Source organism: Phalaenopsis equestris, unplaced genomic scaffold (genome assembly GCF_001263595.1).
Source record: "Phalaenopsis equestris unplaced genomic scaffold, ASM126359v1 Scaffold000090, whole genome shotgun sequence".
Lineage (NCBI taxonomy): Eukaryota > Viridiplantae > Streptophyta > Magnoliopsida > Asparagales > Orchidaceae > Phalaenopsis > Phalaenopsis equestris.
The window spans coordinates 1743618-1766704 of NW_018164532.1; the positions used below are offsets into that span (position 1 = coordinate 1743618).

Below are 23087 nucleotides of genomic sequence, written 5' to 3' on the forward strand. Positions count from 1 at the left end.
CTGCATAACATGTCCAGGATTCCAAAAGAATCGAGCAGCATTTAGGGTGGCACTTGCTGCTTTCCTTTCATGTCTCCCACCTGGATCGAACAGCTTTTCGAAAGTGGCTTTCCCTTCATGTCACCCGCCCGAATCGAGCAGCTTTTGGAAAGGGCAGCAATGCCGCCAGCCCCTTTCTCCCCCTTCCTTTCTGGTCATCTTTCCTTTCTGGTGTCCCACCTAGCTAAGTCTATTTATATGCTTGTTTTCTGAGTTTATTGGCAGCTTTTGCTTGTTTTCTAATTTTATATGCTTGTTCTACTTTCAAATTTCTTGTGTGTAAACTTTTTTCTGTTCTAGGGTTGTATCTGGGAGGTGGTTGTGCTCCGGTTGTATTCTCCTCCAAGGTGGAATAGTATCCTTCCCTTTTACCATTCCTACTCCCTCTCCTCCCCCATCCAGCAACCACCGGCCTCCCCATCATTCATCCCCACACCCAGTCACCCTTCCCCCAACGGCTTGCTTTTGTTGTTCAACTCCTCAGATGTCTCCCAAGCCTTAAACATTCCTTTGCTTCCACCACCCCTGTCAACCATCCAGACCCACCTAGACGACCTCCACTACCCTTGTAATACACCTTAGAGGTATTTGTTTGTGTCATTCATGTTTTGTGTTTTTATTTTCTATTGTGTTGTGTGTAACCCTATCTCTATATTAATAAAAAAAAATTGTGTTCCACCTGTTTTCTTACTCGGTCCGGCATCATTTGATATCAAAGCTAGGCCAACTCTAATCTCATCCTAGGGTTTCCTAGCATCCGCCTCAACCCCAACCATCTCCACCAAAATTTTTTCTTTCTGATTTCCAAACCTCCAGCAAGAATTTGACCTAACCCTAATTAACCCCTTGCTGATTTTAAAAATCAGCAACCACAATTTATATTTTCTACACTGTTAACGAGTCTCATACACCCTCTTTCACCTCCCAACCCTAAACCCTAGCCATGCCACCAGCAAGGTACATACCTGAGTCTTCCTGGAAGAGTGAGTGATCCGCCGACTTCAGCGGTGACTTACAACATTGAAGATGAAATCCAATGGGAGGTTATCCTCAATCATGATCCGAAAGGTCAAAAGAAAGAACGAGAAGATATGAAGATGAAGCAAGAAACACAATGTCAGTTCCTACCAGCTCACTACTGCCAGAAGTTGCAGACTCTAGCTTCCGAAGTGGAGAGAACGCATCACCAAGCGACCCCCCTTGCTACTATATAGTGGAACCAATTCGTAAGTCTATCACAGCAAGAAATCATTACAAATGTCACAGCTTTGGACATGTTGAAGCAAAATGCACAACCATGGGAAGTGATCTACTTCACCTAAAAGGCGTCATAAAAAAGTTGGGTAAATATGCCGCAAACGCTGAAGACAGTGAGAACATAAAAAAGGAGAATCGGCTATCAATTGAAGAAATAAACGGTGATCCAAGAAAAGAGATCCTCGATTATCAGCCAACCAGAAATAGAGAACCAATTCCAATTGAACCTGAGATAGAGATTTCAACTAAGGTAACAATGGTCATTTTGGAAGGTAGTGACCTTGATGTAAGGGGCATTCATGCAGAATGTAAAGTAGTGGTACCTCGAGCTACTGTTTTGCAGGCGTTCAGAGGAACATCAATAGGACTGACCTAGGATGTTCAAAAAGGGAATGCGTTTAAGGAGCCAACCATAGATACAGGGCCACCACATATCAAAAAAGCATTGCAACTTTTTCAGATGTATAGACCCCTTCCTGAGTTACCATTACAAAGGAAGGTCCAACATGCCAAAATTGGGGTCATTTTGTGTTGGTCGGGAATATTAACAGGGATTATTCAGAGGTTATTTTCAGTGCAGCAAGGTACTCATCGTCAGATGTCCTGACAGAAGGGGTGAATCCCACCTTTGTTATGGGCCTAGGAGCTTGATGGGGATGAAGATTCTTCAATAAGATCCAGGTACTATCAGTGAAGAAGAAGTCTCTCCTGAGGGGGTCCTAGTGAGAGGGGTGCAGCCTGCCACAAATTTTACCCTAGAATTGATTTCTCTTCCCATACTAGTTCCTTAGCTACACTCAGTTGATTATGAGTAATAGAAGAAGCAAATCAAATCAAAGCTCCCTCAACCCTAGAAGACTAATGCGAGGCTGAGGGAAAGCTAGCTGGTTCAACCAGCTGGCAGATGGACCAACAGGAATAGAGCGGCTTTTAAGGTGCACTTGCGGCTTTCCTTTCATGTCACCCACTCAGGTCAAACAACTTTCCTTTCATATCTCCCGCCCGGATCGAGCAATTTTTGGAGATGTCGGCAATGCCGCTAGCCCCTTTCACCTCCTTCCATTCTCTTCATCTTTCCTTTCTTGTGTGTCATCTAGCTAAGTTTATTTATATGCTTGTTTTCTGAGTTTATTGGCAGTTTTTGCGGTGTTCCACTATCAGATTTCCTGTGCAGAGAGTTTTCTGTATTCTATGGTTGCATTTGAGGAGGTGGGGGTGCTCCAGTTGTATCCTCCTCCAAGGTGGTGTTGTATCTTTTCCTTTTACCATTCCTGATCCTTCTCCATTCAGCAGTCGTCAGCCTCCCCATCCTTCATACCCGCACCCGGCCACCCTCCCCCCAATGGCTTGTTCTTGTTGTTGAGCTCCCTAGACATCACTCCAGCCTTCAACTGCTTTGTCCCTACAGTTCAACATTGTTGCCCCCCCTCCCCCCCTTTAGCCCTCATCCCAACCTCGATCATCATTGTTCTACAGGAAAACCTGTTGCCCAACCCTCCATCATTGCTGCCCCTGCAGTTCTGCACCTTCCCCTCAGTGCCACCAGCATTCATTTGTTGCCACCACCCCTACCAACTATCCCGACCCACCTAACCAGCCTCCACAGCCCTTAGAATGCACCTTAAAGTGTCTTCTTGTGTCGTTCAAGCTTTGTGTTGTTGATTTCTGTTATTTTGTGTTGCAACTCCTGTCCCCATATTAAGAAAAGTTTATTTTTGTGTTCCTACCATTTTCCTACTTGGTCCAAAATCACCCACACTGAGAAGGAATGATCCCAGCGTAAGGATGCATGCTGGTACCATTTAAGTATTGCTCAGATACACAATATTTTATCTTCCTCAACCATTATTTGAACTAGACAAGCTTATTGAAAAAATTTCTTCCCATTGAGTCTATAGGATGTCATTTGAAGCGGTGCGCGCACAATGAAGACTCCTAGATTGATTGTTAGCTGGATAAGGAACACGAGGTAATCTTCTCATCGTCCTTGCTTGAACATATCAAAGCCCTACGTAGTCATCAGCCATCAAATTTTGCCAAATGTTGACTCTAATACCATAATGAAAAGAAAAATGGAGGAAATAAGACGACAAATTTTCTGATTCAGCTACAGCAGTTTGGCAAAACATGGGCATTAGAAACCACTTGCAAAGCTGTAAATTTGGAAAAAAAAATAATCTATTTGAAAAACTACTAGAAATAGCGTGGAGAGAATCAGCTAAATATTGCAACAAAGACTTCCCATAAAAGGGTCCAGTAACCAGAAAAGGGAAACCACCAGCTGCCATCCATAATCCACATAAGAAAACATGCCAATAACCAGCCGAACTAGTCATCAAGGGTGTAGTCAAATATTGCATAGCCTGCTTTCAAACTAGAGACAATTGAAGTGCTTACTAGAATTACTATAGAAGAACTGCAACAGGGGAATATAGGAAGATAGCTAGCTTTCCATTTTCATGAAAAATTACGTGTTGGATTTAGGGAATAAATGACCATCTAATTTAAAAAGAACACAGGCTGGTTTCGGAGAAAAAACCACAGTTAATACAAGGCAACAAATAGCATTTAACAGACATATAAAATGGACAAACAACATCTCATAATTAAGTCATAGCATCATCAAGGTAGATTAGAATATTGATTGGAATGACTAAAAGACAGGATCTGACATATCGAGCACAGATACTAACACAGGATAGAGAGCATTTGTCCATAGAACACAACATATCAGAAAAAAGCAGAATAAAAGTATCCACGCGATATTTCTTTTACAATTTATTGATATAAAAATGTACAACTAAATAGCCTAAAGTTATCTAAAGTTAAACTTTTCTATTAAAAAAGAATCACAAAATGTGTTACATGAGAAGCTTTAAAATCAATAAAAGAAGGCCTAAATTTTAATACTTTATAGAATAAGCTTGATAAACATTTCCAGTCATCATTAAAGAAAATTTATCAATATCAAGATTGCGTCATCCACCTAAAATGCCAAAATCTTAAATAAAATAAAGTGATCAATAATCTTCAACCTAAACTAGAGAAAGCTTATGCGTGTTGCAAATATTTCTGATTCAAATCTTGAAAAGAAACACATTAGACGCGATTTCAACATGCTAGAGCATATCAGAAGCATGTGTCTGAGAAGTGTTTGACACGAGCATGAAAGGCTTTTGAAGAGACTATGTTTCATATGGTGTGATAATTAATAATATCCTGCCATTAAGTTTATTTTGCACGAGTAAACAATACAAAGTGGCATGAGTAAATCACATAAAATAGGCAACTATATCCAACAAAATTTCCACACAAAAAAAGCCAATTAGAAAAAAAAAATTGATTACTTGGAACAATCAATTGAATTAATGGAATCAGATAATTTAGGTTTTTAGGACACTAACAAGGCTATGTATATGGCTAATTGGGTTTCATAAAAACACTCAAAAAAATACATATAAAATAAGAAGAAAAAAAAACTGAGCAAGCTGAAAAAAAGGTTTAAGAAATCAAGAGGATGCCCATTAGGCCAATTGTTGGGGAGAGCCAAATTGCCAAAAATATCATGGAGGCCTGAAAGGCCGTGTCTCATCTCTTCTTCCATCATTATCCAGAAGGATCAAGTCATCTAATATAATTAATGTTAATCGCCTTTAGTGGTTGTCATTATATCTTGCTAGCTAGCAACAGACAAGAGTTATAAAAGTTTGCCATTGAAACTCTCTCTGATTTTTTCATAAATAGGAGAGCATAGCAAGACAAAAGGAATGCATGTCATCATTTATGTGCCTACCATTTTAAGAAGAAACGAAAAAACTTTTGCCTCATTTTCTCTCTCTGAAATAATACATCCTATAAAATGGGATTTCATCTCTAGAAATGATTTTGAATCATTTTCATAGCAAGGATGGGATGATTCCTTCAATGATGTATCTAGTCGTGGGCACATTCAAATGCATTTCTGTAATGCTTGCAAATTTCGAACTTGCTAGTGTCGATTTCGTGCTTTTAAGAAGAGAGACAAAGAAAATGGGAGACGAAGGGTAATCGATGAAAACACGAAGTGATGGGAGGGGAGATAAGCAGGTTCGTGCAGCCTACTTAAATGAAGGAGATAGTTCCCTATTCAAAATCGAAAAGGCAAGCGAGAGAGAGAGTAGGGATATCGGGAGAAGTAAGAAAAGACTTAGGCTTGAGGCTCAAACCGAATACACGAGATTATTCAATCAGAAAAGCAGAAGCAACACTCGAATGAGGGAAAAAGAAGAATAGGGTGATTATTGAATGCAGGCTTCATGCAGGATTTGACACACGGAACAGGAGAATGAGACCGAGAATTGGAGCTGCGAACAATGTACAAATTTTCGCACGAGCAGTAGCAACCAGGATTGATAGCATGCTCAGGGATAAAGAGAGGGCAAACCGTGAGCTTAGGTATAGAGTAGGAGAAAACTCAATCAAGAGAAAAATAATAAAAAAAAAAAACTTGAGTTGTTATTTCTATTCAGGCTTTCTTATGTATAAATCACAAATCCTAAACTTAGTTTAATTTTGAAATAAATGCTTAAGGAGCTTTTGGGAAACCTTAAAAAATAATTATGAGAAATAAAATAAAATGAATATTTAAAATATGACTTGAAATAAAATGAGAGGGGGTTATCATCAATTATAATAATGTAAAATATGATTATAAGTTTGGAAAGATTAAAATTCTAAAAAATTAACTTATAATTTAACATTATTGTTACAAATTTAAGAAAATGATAATAATACTAATAGTATATAGTTAACATTGTGTTGATAGTATAAAATAAGTTAGATATTAATTTAGATAATTTAAAAATTAATGATCATTTATACATGTAAATAAAGTAATAATTAGGATTGAATTCATTTAAATGTTAAAATTTTCATATTATATGCAAGCTATTTACATTAAAATTTAAAAGATATTCTAAAATTCTAATAAGAACCAAAATAATTAAATTTTGACAAGATGCCAAACAAATTTTAAGTGAGTAATACAAACATAATTATTAAATAACGGTTAATTAATGTGCATAAATATAATTTAATGAATTAAAAAGCAATGCATAGCTTTTAAAAGAATTAATTGAAATATAAAATTATAATAATGCATAATAATTTCAAAACTTGCATGTTAATAATAATATTATGTTATGGAGTAGATTAGGCGATTTAAAATAATTATGATACATATATTTGAGTAATAAAAAGTTAAAAAAGATTGAATAAAAAAAAAGATAATTACCATAAACTATATGGTATAGGTGACGCATTGAAAGGGTTTGTGGTTCTGGAGTAATTGAAGCAGAAAATCAAATCATCGGGCTTCAATATGAGAAACCACAACTTTAAATTATAGTAATATTTTGTTTCTTATAAACAAAATAGAGTGCATACAAGATAAATGATAAATTATTTGCTCTGTAAATTGTGTTAATCATATTGAATTATTTATTATCGATCTTTATGCATGTTTATATTTATTTATATCATATACTAATTATTGAGTATTATATAATATCATTATGATACTAGTTGAGTAGTTGAGGATGCTAAGATACTCATGCACATAAACTAGAAAATAATAACAATATTGAACTATCTTAATTGCTGCAAACTTAAATGGTGCTCTTGTGATTGATATAAACAGTAAGATTGATAAGATAAGATAATATATTACATGATAGAATATTTTAAACATTTTTTGAATGGTCAAATTGACTAATAAATTATCAATTATTTTTAATACTAAGTTATTATATTAGCAAGCATAGTTTACAAATATGAGTACTCACTGCGAATTAATAGGTCATATTATTTTGGATTGAATGATTTCATGTTTAATCTTGAATTAGAAAAAGAGTAACAAGAAGGAGAATTTATATAGAATACACACTTAATATGAAAGAAAGTATATTTATTTTTAATTGTTTTAATTTTTTTTATTAGTAGCTTTTTTATTTTATTTAGATGATTATTACTTAATGATGGAAATTGATTTTCACTCGACCGTCTGTTTCTTCCTCGATAATTGTAAGCCCTCAGGCTCAGTCATGACAATTTCAATAAATGAGAGGAGAATGACTAATAAAATTTGCAATGGAATCTCAAGCTCCACTTGGTTAATCATTCAAAGAAGCTTGCCAAATTCATAAGAGGGGAGAGGAAAATCCTAAGCGAGAAAGAGCATAAAATTTCAAGCAAATCTCTTCATCCATCAAACTTAAAATTTACATTCAAATCTTTCATGAAACTGTGGAACTCTCTTTTATCTCTGGATTCAAGTTATCTATTCATTAATGATTCATTATAATCTAGGTTGGGGCCATTGGGTGACAGTGTGACACTATAAAATCCAATTATGCTGCAATTTTATTTTAGGCTAGTCAAAAAGCAATCAAAATTTCTCGAGCTGGAATAAATAAGATTAATTCAGTCAAAGCTTTAAGTTTAGATCATTAGCCTTCAGTTTGAGATGGAACACAAGAACCCTTCATATTACTTCTGAATTAGCAGAGATTAACTATACCTTCTCACATGAAACACATGGGAAAATGCCACAGAGTAGGTGACGTGTTACCAGAGCTTCCAAGGCGCTATGGTGCTAGCGCTGCAATTAGTATGAAATTCCCATTTTCTATCCTTAGAAGCACGCTTTCAAATAAAAATAATAAGAAAAAACAACTCGGCTCCATTAAAAAAAATAACCAATTGCAAGTTAAAAGCTCATACACTGAGCAAAAGGCTGCTACATAATAAAATTAGCCAACATAGTCCTCTTTTTTTTAAGAGTTTGTAACTAGAATGAGGAATTTCTGCAGGATCTATAAAATTTTAAGATGTATTTTGCAAAATATTCAGAATGTTTCATCAACGATGGACCAAACAACAAAACAAAAAACAAAAAAAAAAAAAAAAAAAAATCACTAACAAAAAAACACAGGGAATCAAAACGTCTATGGGGCCATACAGAACATTATATTTTCCTAAGAAGTGGCATGGAGCTGATCAAGGTGCTAGCGCTGCAATTAGTATGAAATTCCCATTTTCTATCCTTAGAAGAACGCTTTCAAATAAAAATAATAAGAAAAAGCAACTCGGCTCCATTAAAAAAAATAACCAATTGCAAGTTAAAAGCTCATACACTGAGCAAAAGGCTGCTACATAATAAAATCAGCCAACATAGTCCTCTTTTTTTTAAGAGTTTGTAACTAGAATGAGGAATTTCTGCAGGATCTATAAAATTTTAAGATGTATTTTTGCAAAATATTCAGAATGTTTCATCAACGATGGAACAAACACAAAAGAGAAAAAAAAAAAAAAAAAAAAAAAAAAAAAAAAAAAAAAAATTCGCTAACAAAAAAACACACGGAATTAAAACATCTATGGGGCCATACAGAACATTATATTTTCCTAAGAAGTGGCATGGAGCTGATCAAGCATAGAAATAATTTTCCCAGGAAACAAAACAAAAGAAGGCTCCATAATTGAAAAAGAAAAGAATATGATTTCAAATTTCAGACCTGTTTCATCCGGATTGTCATTTTCGATACTAGAAAATGGAAATTTACTGGGTTTGTCGGTAAACTGTTCATCCCTCCTTGGCACTAATATGTATGTTGGCTTTTCCTTGCCAGAACCATTTTTTGCACTGTCCTTTGAAATATACTGCACCTTGAATAAAAAAAATGATAGAAGAATGTCTCCAAACAATACATCAATACTATCTATAGTTACATAAACAAATCAAGATTGAACCATATCAGAAATGCGACAAAGAAACACTAATATAAAAGAACATGATCCAAGGAAATAAAAGAAAACAAAAGCCCAGTGTACAACAAAAGGGAAAAAAATGTTAGTTCTGGAAATACTTGGAAAAAATGCAGCTATGTCGTAACAAACATTTTATGTACCATTCAAGTGTTTTAGTCCAGCGGATACTACCAAACATGATGCTATGAGCAGCAAAATAGAGCGTTAAATGATCATTTTGTGGAACTGTAAAAGCCCCAAGATAACTAGCATTCTACGTCAATGATGTGATTTTTTGTATTTACATATTACACAAATTCAAAGCTCTACTTTTGCGTTGGACAAAAGCTTAATTACCATTTTATGGACATGTCCACCAGCCAGATAAAAGTATCTCCATGAACATGCTGAAATATTTGAATTTCCATCAGGGATATTTATGCAAGCTTGTATGACATTCAATGACAAATTACTTTTTAAAGCTTGTCTAGCTATCACTAAAATATACGTAAAAAGCTGAAAGAAACAGTTCGGTACAATGCCTTGAGCACTTAATCTATATGGTATACTAACTCCTTAAATAGTACACAGAAAGCCAGAGAACATAAAAAAATGTGCTGATAATCTGAAGAAACAAAGGGAATAATGTCAATAATATGGCAGCCTCAAGTTCCCTAATATGCCAATGTGCAAAAACAGGATAGAGCAATGCAGCGTGAGCAGCCGCTTGCCAGCAGTCACACGAAAAGCACTATACCGATACTTAAATAAAAGCAAAACAACACTGATGAACAATGATAAAAACCTAAAGCTATAAAAATCCAAGTCCATAGAAGAGAAGAGCTTTCTCAATGCTGCAATTCTCCAATTAAGCAAGAAAGACCTTCAGTGACTTAATATTAGGATTGTGATGTAGTTATTTCAATAACCTTCTGTTATGATGGTGCCCCGGGGCAATTTAGTCTTTATTAGCCTAAAGGCAATTTATTCATTGGTCATTTATTATTGTTTAGTATAAACAGGTCTGATATGCTTAGGGTTATGGATATGCATGAGATTAGGTTTTGACCTTAGGGTTAGGGGTTGGGAGAGATTTCCTACCTCTCGAATTGTAGGATTTGGGAGAGATCGGATATCTCTCGAACTGTAAGTGCTTATCTATATGTATTTGTATTTGTGTTATTTGGTGTTCCTGAAATATAACATTTGTTGCCCTAATTTATGTGTGGAAATAAGTGTAAATTCTTAGCAAATTGGTCTCAAAGCATTCAATTTTTTGGGAAATCAACCACTGTGATTGCTGCACAGAGAACTTCACTCGCCCTCGGCGCCTAAAATTGCAATTCAGTAGGCGATAAAATCTTGTTGGGAGGCCAACAATGGAATTGTGACACTCTTTAACCGGACCTTATGCTACAAGGCAATTAATGGGAAGCCAATGTGGGATCACAACGCTAGAGTTGTGATAGCTGGGAAGCCAATGCGGGATCGCGACGTACAGCAAATCTCGCAGTACAGTCACGATTGGAGCTAGTTGGAAAGCATTGTGGCGCGTGTAGGTGTCTCTGTTGCCACTGAATCGAGCGATACAATCGTGATTTGAGACAACAAAGAAGCAACGACAGGATCACGAAATAGTATAAGGGTTTGAAGAAGACACAAACCACGGGATAGCAGCATACAACGCCTCAATCGATGTCGCGTGCAGATTTAACTGCATCTCTCATTACAGTCGTGATATGGCTACATTTGGACTAGCTGAGAAGACGAGATCGAGGCCCATTGATAGAGGAAAGATTTTTCTCAATTGAAAACAATTCGAGAGATTGGGGGAAATGATAAGGATTATCAAGATGAAATCATAGACCCCGGCGACGATTCAGTTTACAAACTTAAACCAAAGGTTGACCAAAGAATCTTCGGCTAAATTGAAGGGGAAGGAGATCAAAAGAACATGAGGAGAAAAGAATCCACTATCAAGAACCACCTCCCAAGGTTCCGTTGGGGGTGGATTAGAGATTGTCAAGGGAGACAACTGGGCTGAAACATGGAGGAGTCATGCAAGCAGTACTAAGGAGCATGAAGAAAGAAGCAGAGAGGTCGAGATGGGAGGAATGACTATGAACGAAAGAAATATTTTTTTCCTTTGATGCATGGAAAACACCGGGGGAAGAAGAAAGTTGGGATGGAGATGCTAGATTTAGGAAGTTGAAGATGGCGACTTCGAAGGAAAATATCACTTTGAAGAATTTCAGAATGGGATAGAGAATGGTTGGGGAACCCCGACGGAGGGCTTTCATCCAACTGTGCCAGTGCTTTTTGTGGCGGCGGCCTTTCGGGCGAAAAGCAATTCAGAAGTAATGATGAAAACAAGACCGATGGAGAAAAACAGGGGTGGGGTTTGCAAGGGATTGATTCGACACTACAGAGTATTCAAGAGGGATACAAGAAAGTGGTGCTTCGCACTGATCCCAATTTGTGCAAGACGTTGGTGACATTGAAGACTATGATGAAGGTGATTTGGGACGTTGGGCCGGAATTCTTGATTGAGTGGCATAGTACGGAAGAGATACATGATACAAACTTGACAGAGATATTAGTGATTGATGAGTTACTAGATGAGCTTTTTGGGGCGGCAGTATTCTCCATGATTGACTTGAAGTTATGATACAATCCTATTCGGATGCAAACAAAGAATGTGCACAAAATGAAATATCATGACAGTGAATGTCATTACAAGTTTGCTATTAAATTGAAAGAATTACCAGATGATGACGTAATGTAGGAGCCATACGACCTGATTCAGCAACAATTTTTCCTATCTTGAGAACAAAGTATCAAGGAATAATTTTATAACGATGCCCAAAGGCAATTTAGTCGTTGTTAGACCAAGGGAAAATTAGATATTGGTAATTTATTATTGTTTTGTATAAATAGAGGTAGTATGTTTAGGATTAAGGATATGCAAGAGATTGAGTCTTGAGTTTAGGATTAAGGGTTGAAAGAGAATTCCCACCTCTCAAATTATAGGATTGGGAGAGATCAACTACCTCTCAAGTTGTAGGTGCTTATATTTATGTATTTGCATTTGTGTTGTTTGGTGTTTATGAAATAAAAAATTGGTTGCACTAATTTTTGTGTGGAATCTGTGTTGGTACCTATCACCTTCCCCTTTTATTTTGTTTATAACCAATCAAAACTTTTTATTAATAAAAATTAAAGAAACCAACTTCATGACTAATAAAAGTTGAACAATACAAAAGAATTAAACGTACCATCCCTACAAAATAATTAGACAAATTAAATGAGAGGCGCTTCCTGAATTCTATCATATGTTTAAGCTTCATTCTCCCAATTCTACTTCCATTAATATGTATTTTTCACATGTTTCACCCTACAAAAACCATTAAATCAAAAAAACGATAAATCACTAATTAAAATGAGCCAAAAAAAATGTCTTTTTTTGGAGGGTAACAATACATTCTCTAGGAATAATAGCTTTACAGGATGGACTCGAGGGAGAACTACAAGCTAAGTGTCACGATCTCAGTGTGATACTTATTCGCATTTCTTCTTAGTGGAGACAAAGGGCTAAAGTCAGATAGGATAGGGATGCTAATTCAAACTTCTTCCACACAGTGGCTTCAGTGAGGTCCAAATTTAGTTGAATTAACTGCATTAAACTTCCGGATGGCAGCTTCACCGAAGATCAGATCACCATAAAATCCAAGCGGGATTTTTTTTAAGTCCCAAGTGAGCAGGGTCTCACATTAACAACAACAATTGGTCGAGCTTTACTAGTACGATCCATTTAGCTAGCTTTAGCAACCAATTGACTTTGGATGTGACGGAAATAAAAATTTACCGAGCTATCATGCAAATGGGACCTAACCGAGTGCCCGGTTCTGATGGCAACAAGAACTTACAGGGGATTATTTCTAAGGAGGTGTTGAAAGTGGTTCATGGTTTCTTTCTCACTTCACACATGTCGGAGTAGTGGAAGCAAACGAATCTTGTGCTCATTCCCAAGTTTGACAATGCAAATGCTCCAAAGTCTTCCAACCCATCAGTCTATGCCAAACTATTTACAAGGTGGTTGCCAAAATTCTGGTCAATTGTCTTAAGGGTGTGATTCCTACCATTATTTCCCCAAAGCAAGGTGTGTTTGTTCCTCATCAATCTATGTCTAACAATTGTCTTTTAGCTCAAGAGATGATCAATAAACTCAAGCACTCGAAGGCAAAGTCTGATCTCAAGACTATCAAGATAGACATGGAGCAAGCTTACGATAAAATAAATTGGTCAACTCTCGAGGAGATGCTTTATGCATGGGGCTGCACAACAATTTTCCAGAATTGGGTCTTAAGCTGCGTCAAGGAACCAAGTTTTGCTCTCTTGATTAATGACAAGCAATCACCTCAAATCATTGCAAAATGCGGTTTTAGAGAAGGTTGCCAGTTGTCACCATATCTCTTCATTATTTATTTAGAGCTACTTTCTTTTGCTTTGGCTCAGTGAGTGCACCACATTGGTGTGAGTTTGGCCAACAACTCCCCTCTCGTTTCACATATGCTCTATGTCGATGATATTATCCGTTTCTCTAAAGCTTCGATTAGAGCCGCCAACATTTTATCCAATATCTTAGCAAATTATTGTGCATAAACGGGGCAAAAGATTAATATTTCAAAATCTGTCATTCTTAAGTAAATCCACAATTCCTTGGAAAAGGGCTACTAAAATTTTTCGCTTTAAGCGGGTCAAGTAGCTGGACTATCTCAGGCTTCACCTCGCCTTGAGAAAGCTTCACATGAGGGACTTTTCGAAGTTGACACATAAACCAAGTACTAGGATTAATGTTTGGGGCAACAGGCATTTGTCGTCAGCTAGAAGGGCAATGTTGATAATTTTTCTCCTCCCAATGATTACGTACATAGTTTCACATACCATGGTTTCTGTCAGTGTGCTTCAATAAATTCAACGCAATTGCAATTTTTTTTTTTAGAGGAAGGACCCCAACAGTAAATCTTTAAACTATGTGGCACGGGATAAAATGTGCAAGCTTACTCGATTGGGATGATTGGGCTTTCACGCCACTGAAAAATGGAAAGGGCCCCTATGAGCCAGAATTGCTTGGAATTTCTTATAGGATCGAGAATCATACTTGCATCAATGCCCCGCAAGTAAGTACGGTAGGAATGTTTAGCAAACTGCCTACCACACCACATCTAATGCTTGGAGGTCATTTGTGATGGTGCTATCACTTTAAAAGCTATTACTCGATGAAAGATTAAGAATGGCAAAACCATCAATGCTCTTGACGATATTTGGATTTACGATAGGCCACTTGTTGCTTGGCCTTGTTTTGTTAATGCTAATATGCTAGAAAATGCCTAACTTGCTCAATTTATCTCGAATGGAGGCAAGAAGCAGGGGTGGAATAGAGAATGTTTTGGGGTGGGGATGACCAATTGTATTCTACAAATCCCGATCTATACTGAGCTACAGGAGCATTGTTTGGAGCTTATTCAAGCACACTCGTGAAGAAGAATCACAACTTTAGCTTATGAAGCTAAATTTGTCGATAGAATGACAGATTTCTATTAGGTTAAGAAGCTTCATGTACACCCTCAAGAAAAGATGTTTTTGTGGTGAATGGCTCGCAATGCTATACCAACAAAATCTTGCCTTTTAAAATGTAGCCTCAGGGAGGACGGCCTTTGCCCTTGGGGCTAGCAGAAGAGCAAAAATCAATCCCACATGGTGTCTAATTGCTTGTTACTGAATTCGGTGAAGCAAAGTTTTTTCTAGATGGGGTTTCATTTTTCCATTCTTGCAGCTTTGAGGTTGATTTCTATGGGCTTACCCGAGTTAAGGCATCCCTCTCGCCCGCATGTTTTGTTATGTTGTACACCATTGTTGAAAGCTAGAAATGTGAAGGTCCGTGTTCAAATGTACGGCACACCTGTTATCATTGCTACTTCTATTCTCGAAGCCCTCACCGACATCCATCTATTTCCTTTCCGGGAGCGGAGCGATGGAATGCGAGCCAACCGAACAGGTTGCTTCCTATTTCTTCCTAGCAGGATTAAGATCAACGTTTATGGGGCTTTATGGGGCAGGAATTGGTGCTATTATCCGAGATGAACAAGGTAACTTTCTTGTTGCTTTGAGCTATAGTTTTAACATTGGGACACTGCTAGAGTTGAACTCCAAGCTATCCACATCATCCAACAAATTATTGAGCCATGCATGCATGAATGCAAGGAGATCATTATCGAATGTGTTAATTCCAACATCATCTGCATTATGTGTGACCCAGCGAAAAGGAAATTTTGGGAGGCTCGCCCGAGATCTAGATAGGAAATCGACTTCTTGGCCTCTTTCAACTTTCAAGCAAGTGGCCTTCCTTCACACTGCTACAGATTGCAACAATGCTACTCATTTTTGTGATACTTTAGCTTTAAATAATAGCTTTGTTTTGAATCATTTAAATGATTATAGTGATCTTATTTCCATCCTTAGTGATGAAGGTTTTCTTTTGCATATGCATTGTTTACACTTTGCATTTTTGGTAACCCCTTCGTTTTGATTAAGGCAAATTGCAAAATTCAAGAATAATAGCATTTAAATGAATATGATCACCTGATTCATATTTAATGAATAGCAACAAGCCTAACCAAAAAAAAAAAAAAAAAAGCACATGCATACCTTCAAAAAGGGCCCTCTTCGCTTCTCAGAACCACGTTTAGAGGAAGAACTAGAGCCATGACCACCAACTAAAGCTCTTCGACTTGGTTTTCCATTACCAGATGTTCTCTGCTATCAAGAGAAAATGTTAAGTGATATTCCCACTAATCAAATGAACTCTGAGAAAGTCAATTTGTAACATAATTATGAGATTTAAAGGCATGAATAAACTGCAAAACGAAAAACAGATAATCCTAGAGGTAAAACTAAACAAAGATAAACAAATTGTTTCTTTTATTGGTATGTTCAATGAAAGAAAATGATCACCATATTCCATGTCAAGCGAAGAATCTTAAAGCTGAAGGTCTGGCGCACACCCAACCTACTACCTATTATTGTGCATACACTAAAACAGTATATGGAAAATAAAGAGACATTAGATATTTATATATAACATACATACATACATACATACATACATATGTATGTACATATGTATGTACATATGTACGTATGTATGTGTGTGTGTATGTCTGTATGTGTTTGTGTGTGTGTGTGTGTGTGTACGTACGCATGCACATACATACATCCATCCATCCATGCATGCATACACACACACACGCACACATACATACATGCATGCATACACACACACACACAGACATACATACATATGTATGTATGTGTATGTGTGTGTGTATATATCAATTTGATAATACAAAATTAACGCTATCCAACCAACCTTTATGATATGACTGGAGAAGAAAGACACAACTCAACATTTTATGAATTCAAGGTCATGGCCTTTACCGTTTACTAAGAAAAAGCAAGGACTTATTGTCATGCTATTATCATCATCTTCATTATTATCACTTCTATGAATTCTCCTTTATTCAGTTGAGTATTTGATGAAGTGAGAACTTTACCTTGTGAAGTAATTTTTATGCAACTTCTAGCTATATAAACATCAGCATACTTCTTTTTCCTTCCTAAATCTTCCACATCAATTCTATCTATTTGACATTCTTGCTTCTTTTTCCCTCCATTATGCATGTGCATTTCATTGAAGTCAATTTTATACTACCTTATTTTTAATACATGCCATCCTCATTATATAATTCGTTCTCATTCTATCATTATTAATTTAAGCGCACCTTCATTTAGCATTCACAATTGTTTAATACTCAACTTATTCATCAACAGCTCCTTTACTGCAAAAGACATAGATCCATGTAGCATAGTTGATTTACTTACATTTTATAATTTATATAGCTAAGTCACTTTAATATTCTCTTGTAAAAAAAAACTCTTGAGACACTTCTCTTTATTGAATAAGTATCCTTGTTTATCCCAATTCTCTAGGTTGACTCTTTTTTTTGTGCTTTCTCCTTTCTTTATATGCTCAAGATGTGCCTACTTTTAAGTATGTCAAAATTTTGCTAAGCTTCATTATCTTGCTAATCATTGAGTTGGCTTCAACCGTTTAATGAGCAATAGTTAAGCTAACCTCAAGCTTTATAGGCAATAACTAAGTCTTAAGGTTTTTTAAAACCAACATGGTATTTCAAATATTAATTGAGCACTATTAAGGCCTTAATGTGGCAGCATTCCTTTGTCACAATCAAGAATGATAAATCCATACATCTACATTATTTTTCACGTACGAATAGAAGATTTGACAGCCACAACAACCCCTACTTTCCAAAATGATAGACAAAAGCAGTAAAATTAATATAAGAAATACTCCTGCAGCTATAAAAAATAGCATAGACAATACTAATTATTCTCTCCTATTTGGGAGAGGCTGGAAGTTCATTCAAACATTTGCTCCTCATGCATAATGGGACGAAGCACATTCAAACTTTTGCTCTTCATATAAAAAAAAACTGAACATTGGGTCGAGAGGAATGATATCCTAGCAAATCACATTGTTTTGTGCAGCAAATATATGTCCAAGAATGTTAAAGCTCTCATGAACCTCATTCATAGGTTTACAACGAATGAACAAACAATTGCAAGTTATAGCAGGCAAAAAGGATCACCCAAAATCTGGAAGGGGTCAAAGCTTCTGTAATATATACAATACAATAGAATTTAAGGCTAAAACTTTCATATTATATATAACTGCATATGACTTTCTCAAATGTAGAGTGGCCAGAGCCACCGTCAACATCCTCGTTCCACCACTCAATGCAAAATAATTTACCCCCCCTCCACGAGAGTAATAATGAATTTATTTCATATCATACATCCCAATAACACAGTAATGGCAAATGAAGCATGAGTTTGACTGTGATTAGATTCAATAGCACCTCTTGCACATTGTTATGTGCAACACACAGAATCAAACTTTTGGAGTTCGATTATTAAATAATATATGTAGATGCAAGCACACGCACATAAAACAGTCAGAACTTCAAATATATAATAAAAGAAACAATGGTCCAATCTAATAAACACAAAAATGATACCTGAGATCCACCCTTAGCTGCTCGTTTCCGCCTAACAAAATCCATAAGAGGTGTTACTATAGGTGCCTCCTTTGTACCTGCATGTATGAAAGCAAACGCAACTAGCATTCAAATTCTTAAAAAGGTTAATGCTGACCCATATAAAATTTCTACGCCACTACGCACCAGCTCTTTCAGCCTCTCTCCTTTCAAGCTGAATTTCAGCACTAGGGAGATTTTCCGTAGGCTTTGCAAGAAGCTCGAGAAACTCTAGATAGTCAGGGTCTAAATATACATCAAAGAACTCTTTATAATTAACACAGAAAACATAGATTACTTGATGCATGGCATGAAAAATTGAATGAATTAATATATATATATATATATATATATATTTATATTCTCAAATACCCTTGAATATAGACCCTTCACGGCCATCTTTCTTAGTCCAGGATTTTGGAATGCTTTGTGACGGAGCATATTCTACCAGAACCTTAAACTGGGTGCCTGTTCCAATATCATTGGCAACAAAATTCATACGAAGTAAAGCAAAAAAGATCATATTTCAAAAAAGAAAATTATCTAGGGAGATAGCAATCAGACAAAAGGCAAAATATTTCAAAACTCTATAGCCCTAAAACAAACTTGGCATTCTTATCATACCATCCGGAAAATCATAAAATCTTGAAACAAGTTAATTGCTCGAATATAGCAATCATTTTAGGTTGTGTAATTCATAGAAATGGTTTCAATTGACAGTTTGAGACGATCAGAATGTAAGGTAGCAAAATGCTTATAAAGTTAACACGAGAATGCTAAAACCAGCTTATTGAGAGCTTTTATCTTAAGCCAAGTGCATGAACCAAATCAGCAATAGTAGCTATATACATGATCTTTAAAAGACAACAGACCATAGAAGCATGAGCACAAAACATGTACATCAAATATAATAACAACAGGTATAAAATAATTGATAATAAATGTGTAAAAATAGTCCCTTGACTCTTTGTAAAAATAGACCCTATAAACTTAATTCCTAAACTCTTTTAACATGGGTTGAAACAGTCTCACCGCTAAAATTGGGGTTAAAATGTGTATAACTATACTTAACTTGAAGTGCTCAAAATAAAGGATAGCAGACCATTGATTTCTGAGATGAATAATATGGTAAATTTTTTTGAAGGAAAAATTATTATATTGATTGAATTGACTCTGGTGACGATGCAAATAATCATGCTAGTGATGGAGATTTAGTGTCAAGTGGTACACCACTAATCCTAGGGCAGAGTTTAGGAGTCCTAGTTTTGAAATTGGTGTGCTTTTTAGCAATAAAGAGTTCAAGGAAACTATGAAAATTTGTCAATTCAAAGAAAAGAAAAACAAATGTTTGGAAAATCAATCCGGACTGGCTGGTTCAATCGTGAACAGGTCATATGGCAATTCATCTAAATGGAATGTTCCAGCATTGAATTAGTGTGAATCGGTTAGAACTGACGGTTCAATTGGCTAACCGTTGAACCGGTCCAGCTTGTAAAACTGCTCAGTTCCATTTTTGAACTTTTAATCGCCGCTGGTCAATGATCCAATGGCTGCAAACAAACAGAGCTTATGAAGCTTAAAATATAATAAGATAATTACTTTTTTTTAATTCTTATACATGATATAAAGATTTGATCGTCATACAAATTAAAAGCATTATAACATCCATCCAAGTGAGCTACAAACTCCAACTATGGAGATCTCTCTTTTCCAATCAAAAACTTATAATGTTAACTCTCCCTTAATATGTGAGACTAAATGAGTTATGTGAATAACTACTAAAATGAAGAATTGGATTGGGTTGTATGAATTGGGTTTGGTTGGGATATAGGAATTAGGTTGCAAGAATTCATGAAACATGTTATAAACTTATTTATATTTATATATTCATTTTTTTTAGTTTTTAAATAAATTTAATATAAATATTACATTTTTATTATATTATTTTAAATTATATTTCAATAAATTTAATTTTTATTATATCAATAAGTTCAACTCCTACTTCAATCTTTGAACCTTTAAGCTTTTCACTTTCTAGTTCAATGTGTAGTCCAATTTTAAAAACCTTGAAAAAAATTATTAAGCTTGTGAAGAATGATAAGACAAGTCGGATCAATTACAGAGGGCCATTATTCTATTTGCCATATACATTTTTAAGCATGTTGGGAGCAATTCATGGAAGATAAAATTATTCTAGGAACACACTTGCATAAAGAGTTAACACAGTAAAACCCTAACAATACAATAATTGCAAAGAATTATGTTAATTAGGTTCAAGTGTAAGGGTACTTAATACAGTCTTGAAGTTGGATGTTTCGAAAGAACAAATTAAGTTCTTGAAGAAGGCTTCTAAAATGGTCTACAAGAAAAAGAAAGAACAATTCAATAAACATTGAGAGAACAGTCTAGGAATTGCAAACACCAACTCAGGTTCAATTATTTCAATGCACACATGTCAAGACTCAAATTTGAATGGTATAAAAATATTTGTAAGGCTTTATGCTTCTTTTTTTTTTTTTTTTTGCAACTTCAAGTTGCAACTTGCATGTAAAAAAGGCTTTTAGCCAGATTATAGACTAATAGTAGGTGTTAATAGATTTTTTTTTTTTTTGAAAGGACAACAAGGTGATTAACTTTTAACAATAGTTAATCTTCATGGGAACAATAGTATATTTCCAAGTGGATAAGCAGTGGTTAAAGCAAAGAGCAAGCATAGTTGGGAATGTTTCTTGAATTTACATGATAGAGATCTATGTATTTTTTTAAAATTCAACACAAGCGTGTCTTTATTTTTCATAAGCAAAAAGGGTTAATAGTCAATATCGCATTTGAAATTAACCCAAAATGTAACACATTGCTCAATAGAACAACAAGATTCCACAATTGTCACCAAGATATGATAAAAATATCATTTTAACATCAAAATGTTTCAATCAATCGAGATAAGTTTGCTAGAAAGATAAAAACTAAATGAAAAATAAACCAATACAATGAAAAAAATGCATAATTAAGACTACCTTTTTCATTGACAAATATATGCCCATCAAAGAACTCAGCAAACTCAAAGACATCTGCGGGGCTCTTAAAATCAATGTAAGCTCGAGCATATCTTCCATTCTTCTGACTGCACAAGAATCATTAAAGGTATTATAACAGAGAATCAATGGAAAATAATAGTTGTAGATAAGATTGATACAATAGAAAAATGAGTAACAGACAAGGCACCAACTAAATTGTCATTCCATGCTAAAAATTGTTTCTATTGGCATATACCAGCAATGCCATCAAATTAAAAGTTGTCAGCAGGAAAAAGCCTATTATCACCATCCACAACTTTGACAAGGCATACAAAATTGGATCGCACAATTTCATCACAAGTTGCAGAGATAACCGATGTTGTGTATATCATGCCGAGGTAAATCATGGATCAAAAAATAACAAACCAATTCTAATAAATCTATTGACAAAATGTAAATTTGGAACAAATAAGCTACCAGTGTTGAACCCAACAATTCAAGAATACCAGAATAAAACTAGCTCCATCGTGAATATATAAAAACTCACAGAAAGAGTTGTTCTCGTAATCAAAATCTACGTTTAGATAAAAATATGGAAAGCAGTTTAAATATTAACACCCAGTTAAAAAAGACAGAAGAACAGCCCAAAAGTCTAATAAATTAACTATTAGCAGTAAGAAATTAGCGTGCAGGACAGAATCGAGGAAGTGTCAAGCAGGGCAAACAAAAAATGCCCTAAACAGCATTATAGAAAACGATCTTAAAATCATCACAAGAAACCACCCACAATCTCAATAGCATAAAATCATTTACAACATACCAAACCCGGAAACTCTGCCTAAGATGTAATTCTAGCTAGTTTCCTATGAACTAAAAGTGCACGATAAAATTAAATTGATACAGTATTCTGCAAGTTGAGAAAAACATGGAAATGAGACACATGACAGTAAGGCAAGAACAAGCACGTACATCTAAAATTATCGAAAAACCATTACTAATAAAGCATGTGCTAAGGATAAACTATATGAGAAAGGAGATTGCAAGCGAGCCCGCAGAAAAGAAGAACGGAAAGCCAACCTGTTCTTCCCCGGGCGAAAGAAGAACCACTTGTAACGGCCGGAAAACTTGTCGTCAATCTGCTCCATAAGAGCCGACTCGGTAAGCGACGGCGGCAAGTGTCGCAGTACGACCTTGGTCCTTTCAAGAGGATCCTTCATGTCACGCAACCTAAATACCACAAAGCAGGATGTATACCCACCGACTCGAGGGCAAATCGATCCAGACGCAGAAATCACATCTCCAACGGAGCCTTTGATTGGAGTTTTATAGAAAGAATCGGAGGCTTTTTTACTCGAATAGGGTTTTCCATATGCGGGGCGGGGTAGGGGAGGGGAGGGGAGGGGACGGGAGGGGAGGGGCGAAGCGAAACACACGATGAAAAACGAAGAAATCAGGAAAAAAGATGTTGAAAGAGAAAATTTTCAGGGCGCGATTCAACATATCTAATTTATAAATTTACTTTTCTGTACAAAATTTTATAAAATATAGGATAAAAAGATCGACATTTTACATAAATATCACTTAATTCTTTTGTATTTACATATATTATATATATATATATATATATACAACACCAACAAATTGATCATTTGGCCGTAAATTTTAAGATAATTTTTTCAACAAAAAATATTCAAATTTTAATAAAAAATTATCTAAAGCTTTGATTTCAACAAATTTACAATCAAATTGGTGGGCTCAAGGAGAAATCCAATAATATCAAAATTGGCTAGTATGAGTCAAATCAAGCCCAAATTAA

The 23087-nt window shown here is 35.6% G+C and overlaps 1 protein-coding gene across 3 annotated transcripts in view; it reads right to left on the bottom strand.

The window, feature by feature from the left end:
* The window catches only part of LOC110019986 (regulator of nonsense transcripts UPF3), a 30251-nt gene extending 7591 nt beyond the window's left edge, over window positions 1-22660 (bottom strand). For 2 of the 3 annotated variants that reach the window (XM_020717914.1, XM_020717915.1), the window contains exons 1-7: window positions 22349-22660; window positions 21272-21378; window positions 18627-18722; window positions 18402-18500; window positions 18237-18313; window positions 15787-15894; window positions 8847-8997 (exon numbers count right to left, since the gene is read on the bottom strand). In XM_020717914.1, the coding sequence (XP_020573573.1) occupies window positions 8847-8997; window positions 15787-15894; window positions 18237-18313; window positions 18402-18500; window positions 18627-18722; window positions 21272-21378; window positions 22349-22488 (778 nt within the window). In that variant the 5' untranslated portion in view covers window positions 22489-22660. The remainder of the gene's footprint in view (window positions 1-8846; window positions 8998-15786; window positions 15895-18236; window positions 18314-18401; window positions 18501-18626; window positions 18723-21271; window positions 21379-22348) is intronic. The other variant, XM_020717916.1, reaches the window with a different exon arrangement.
* Window positions 22661-23087: the final 427 nt, after the last annotated feature.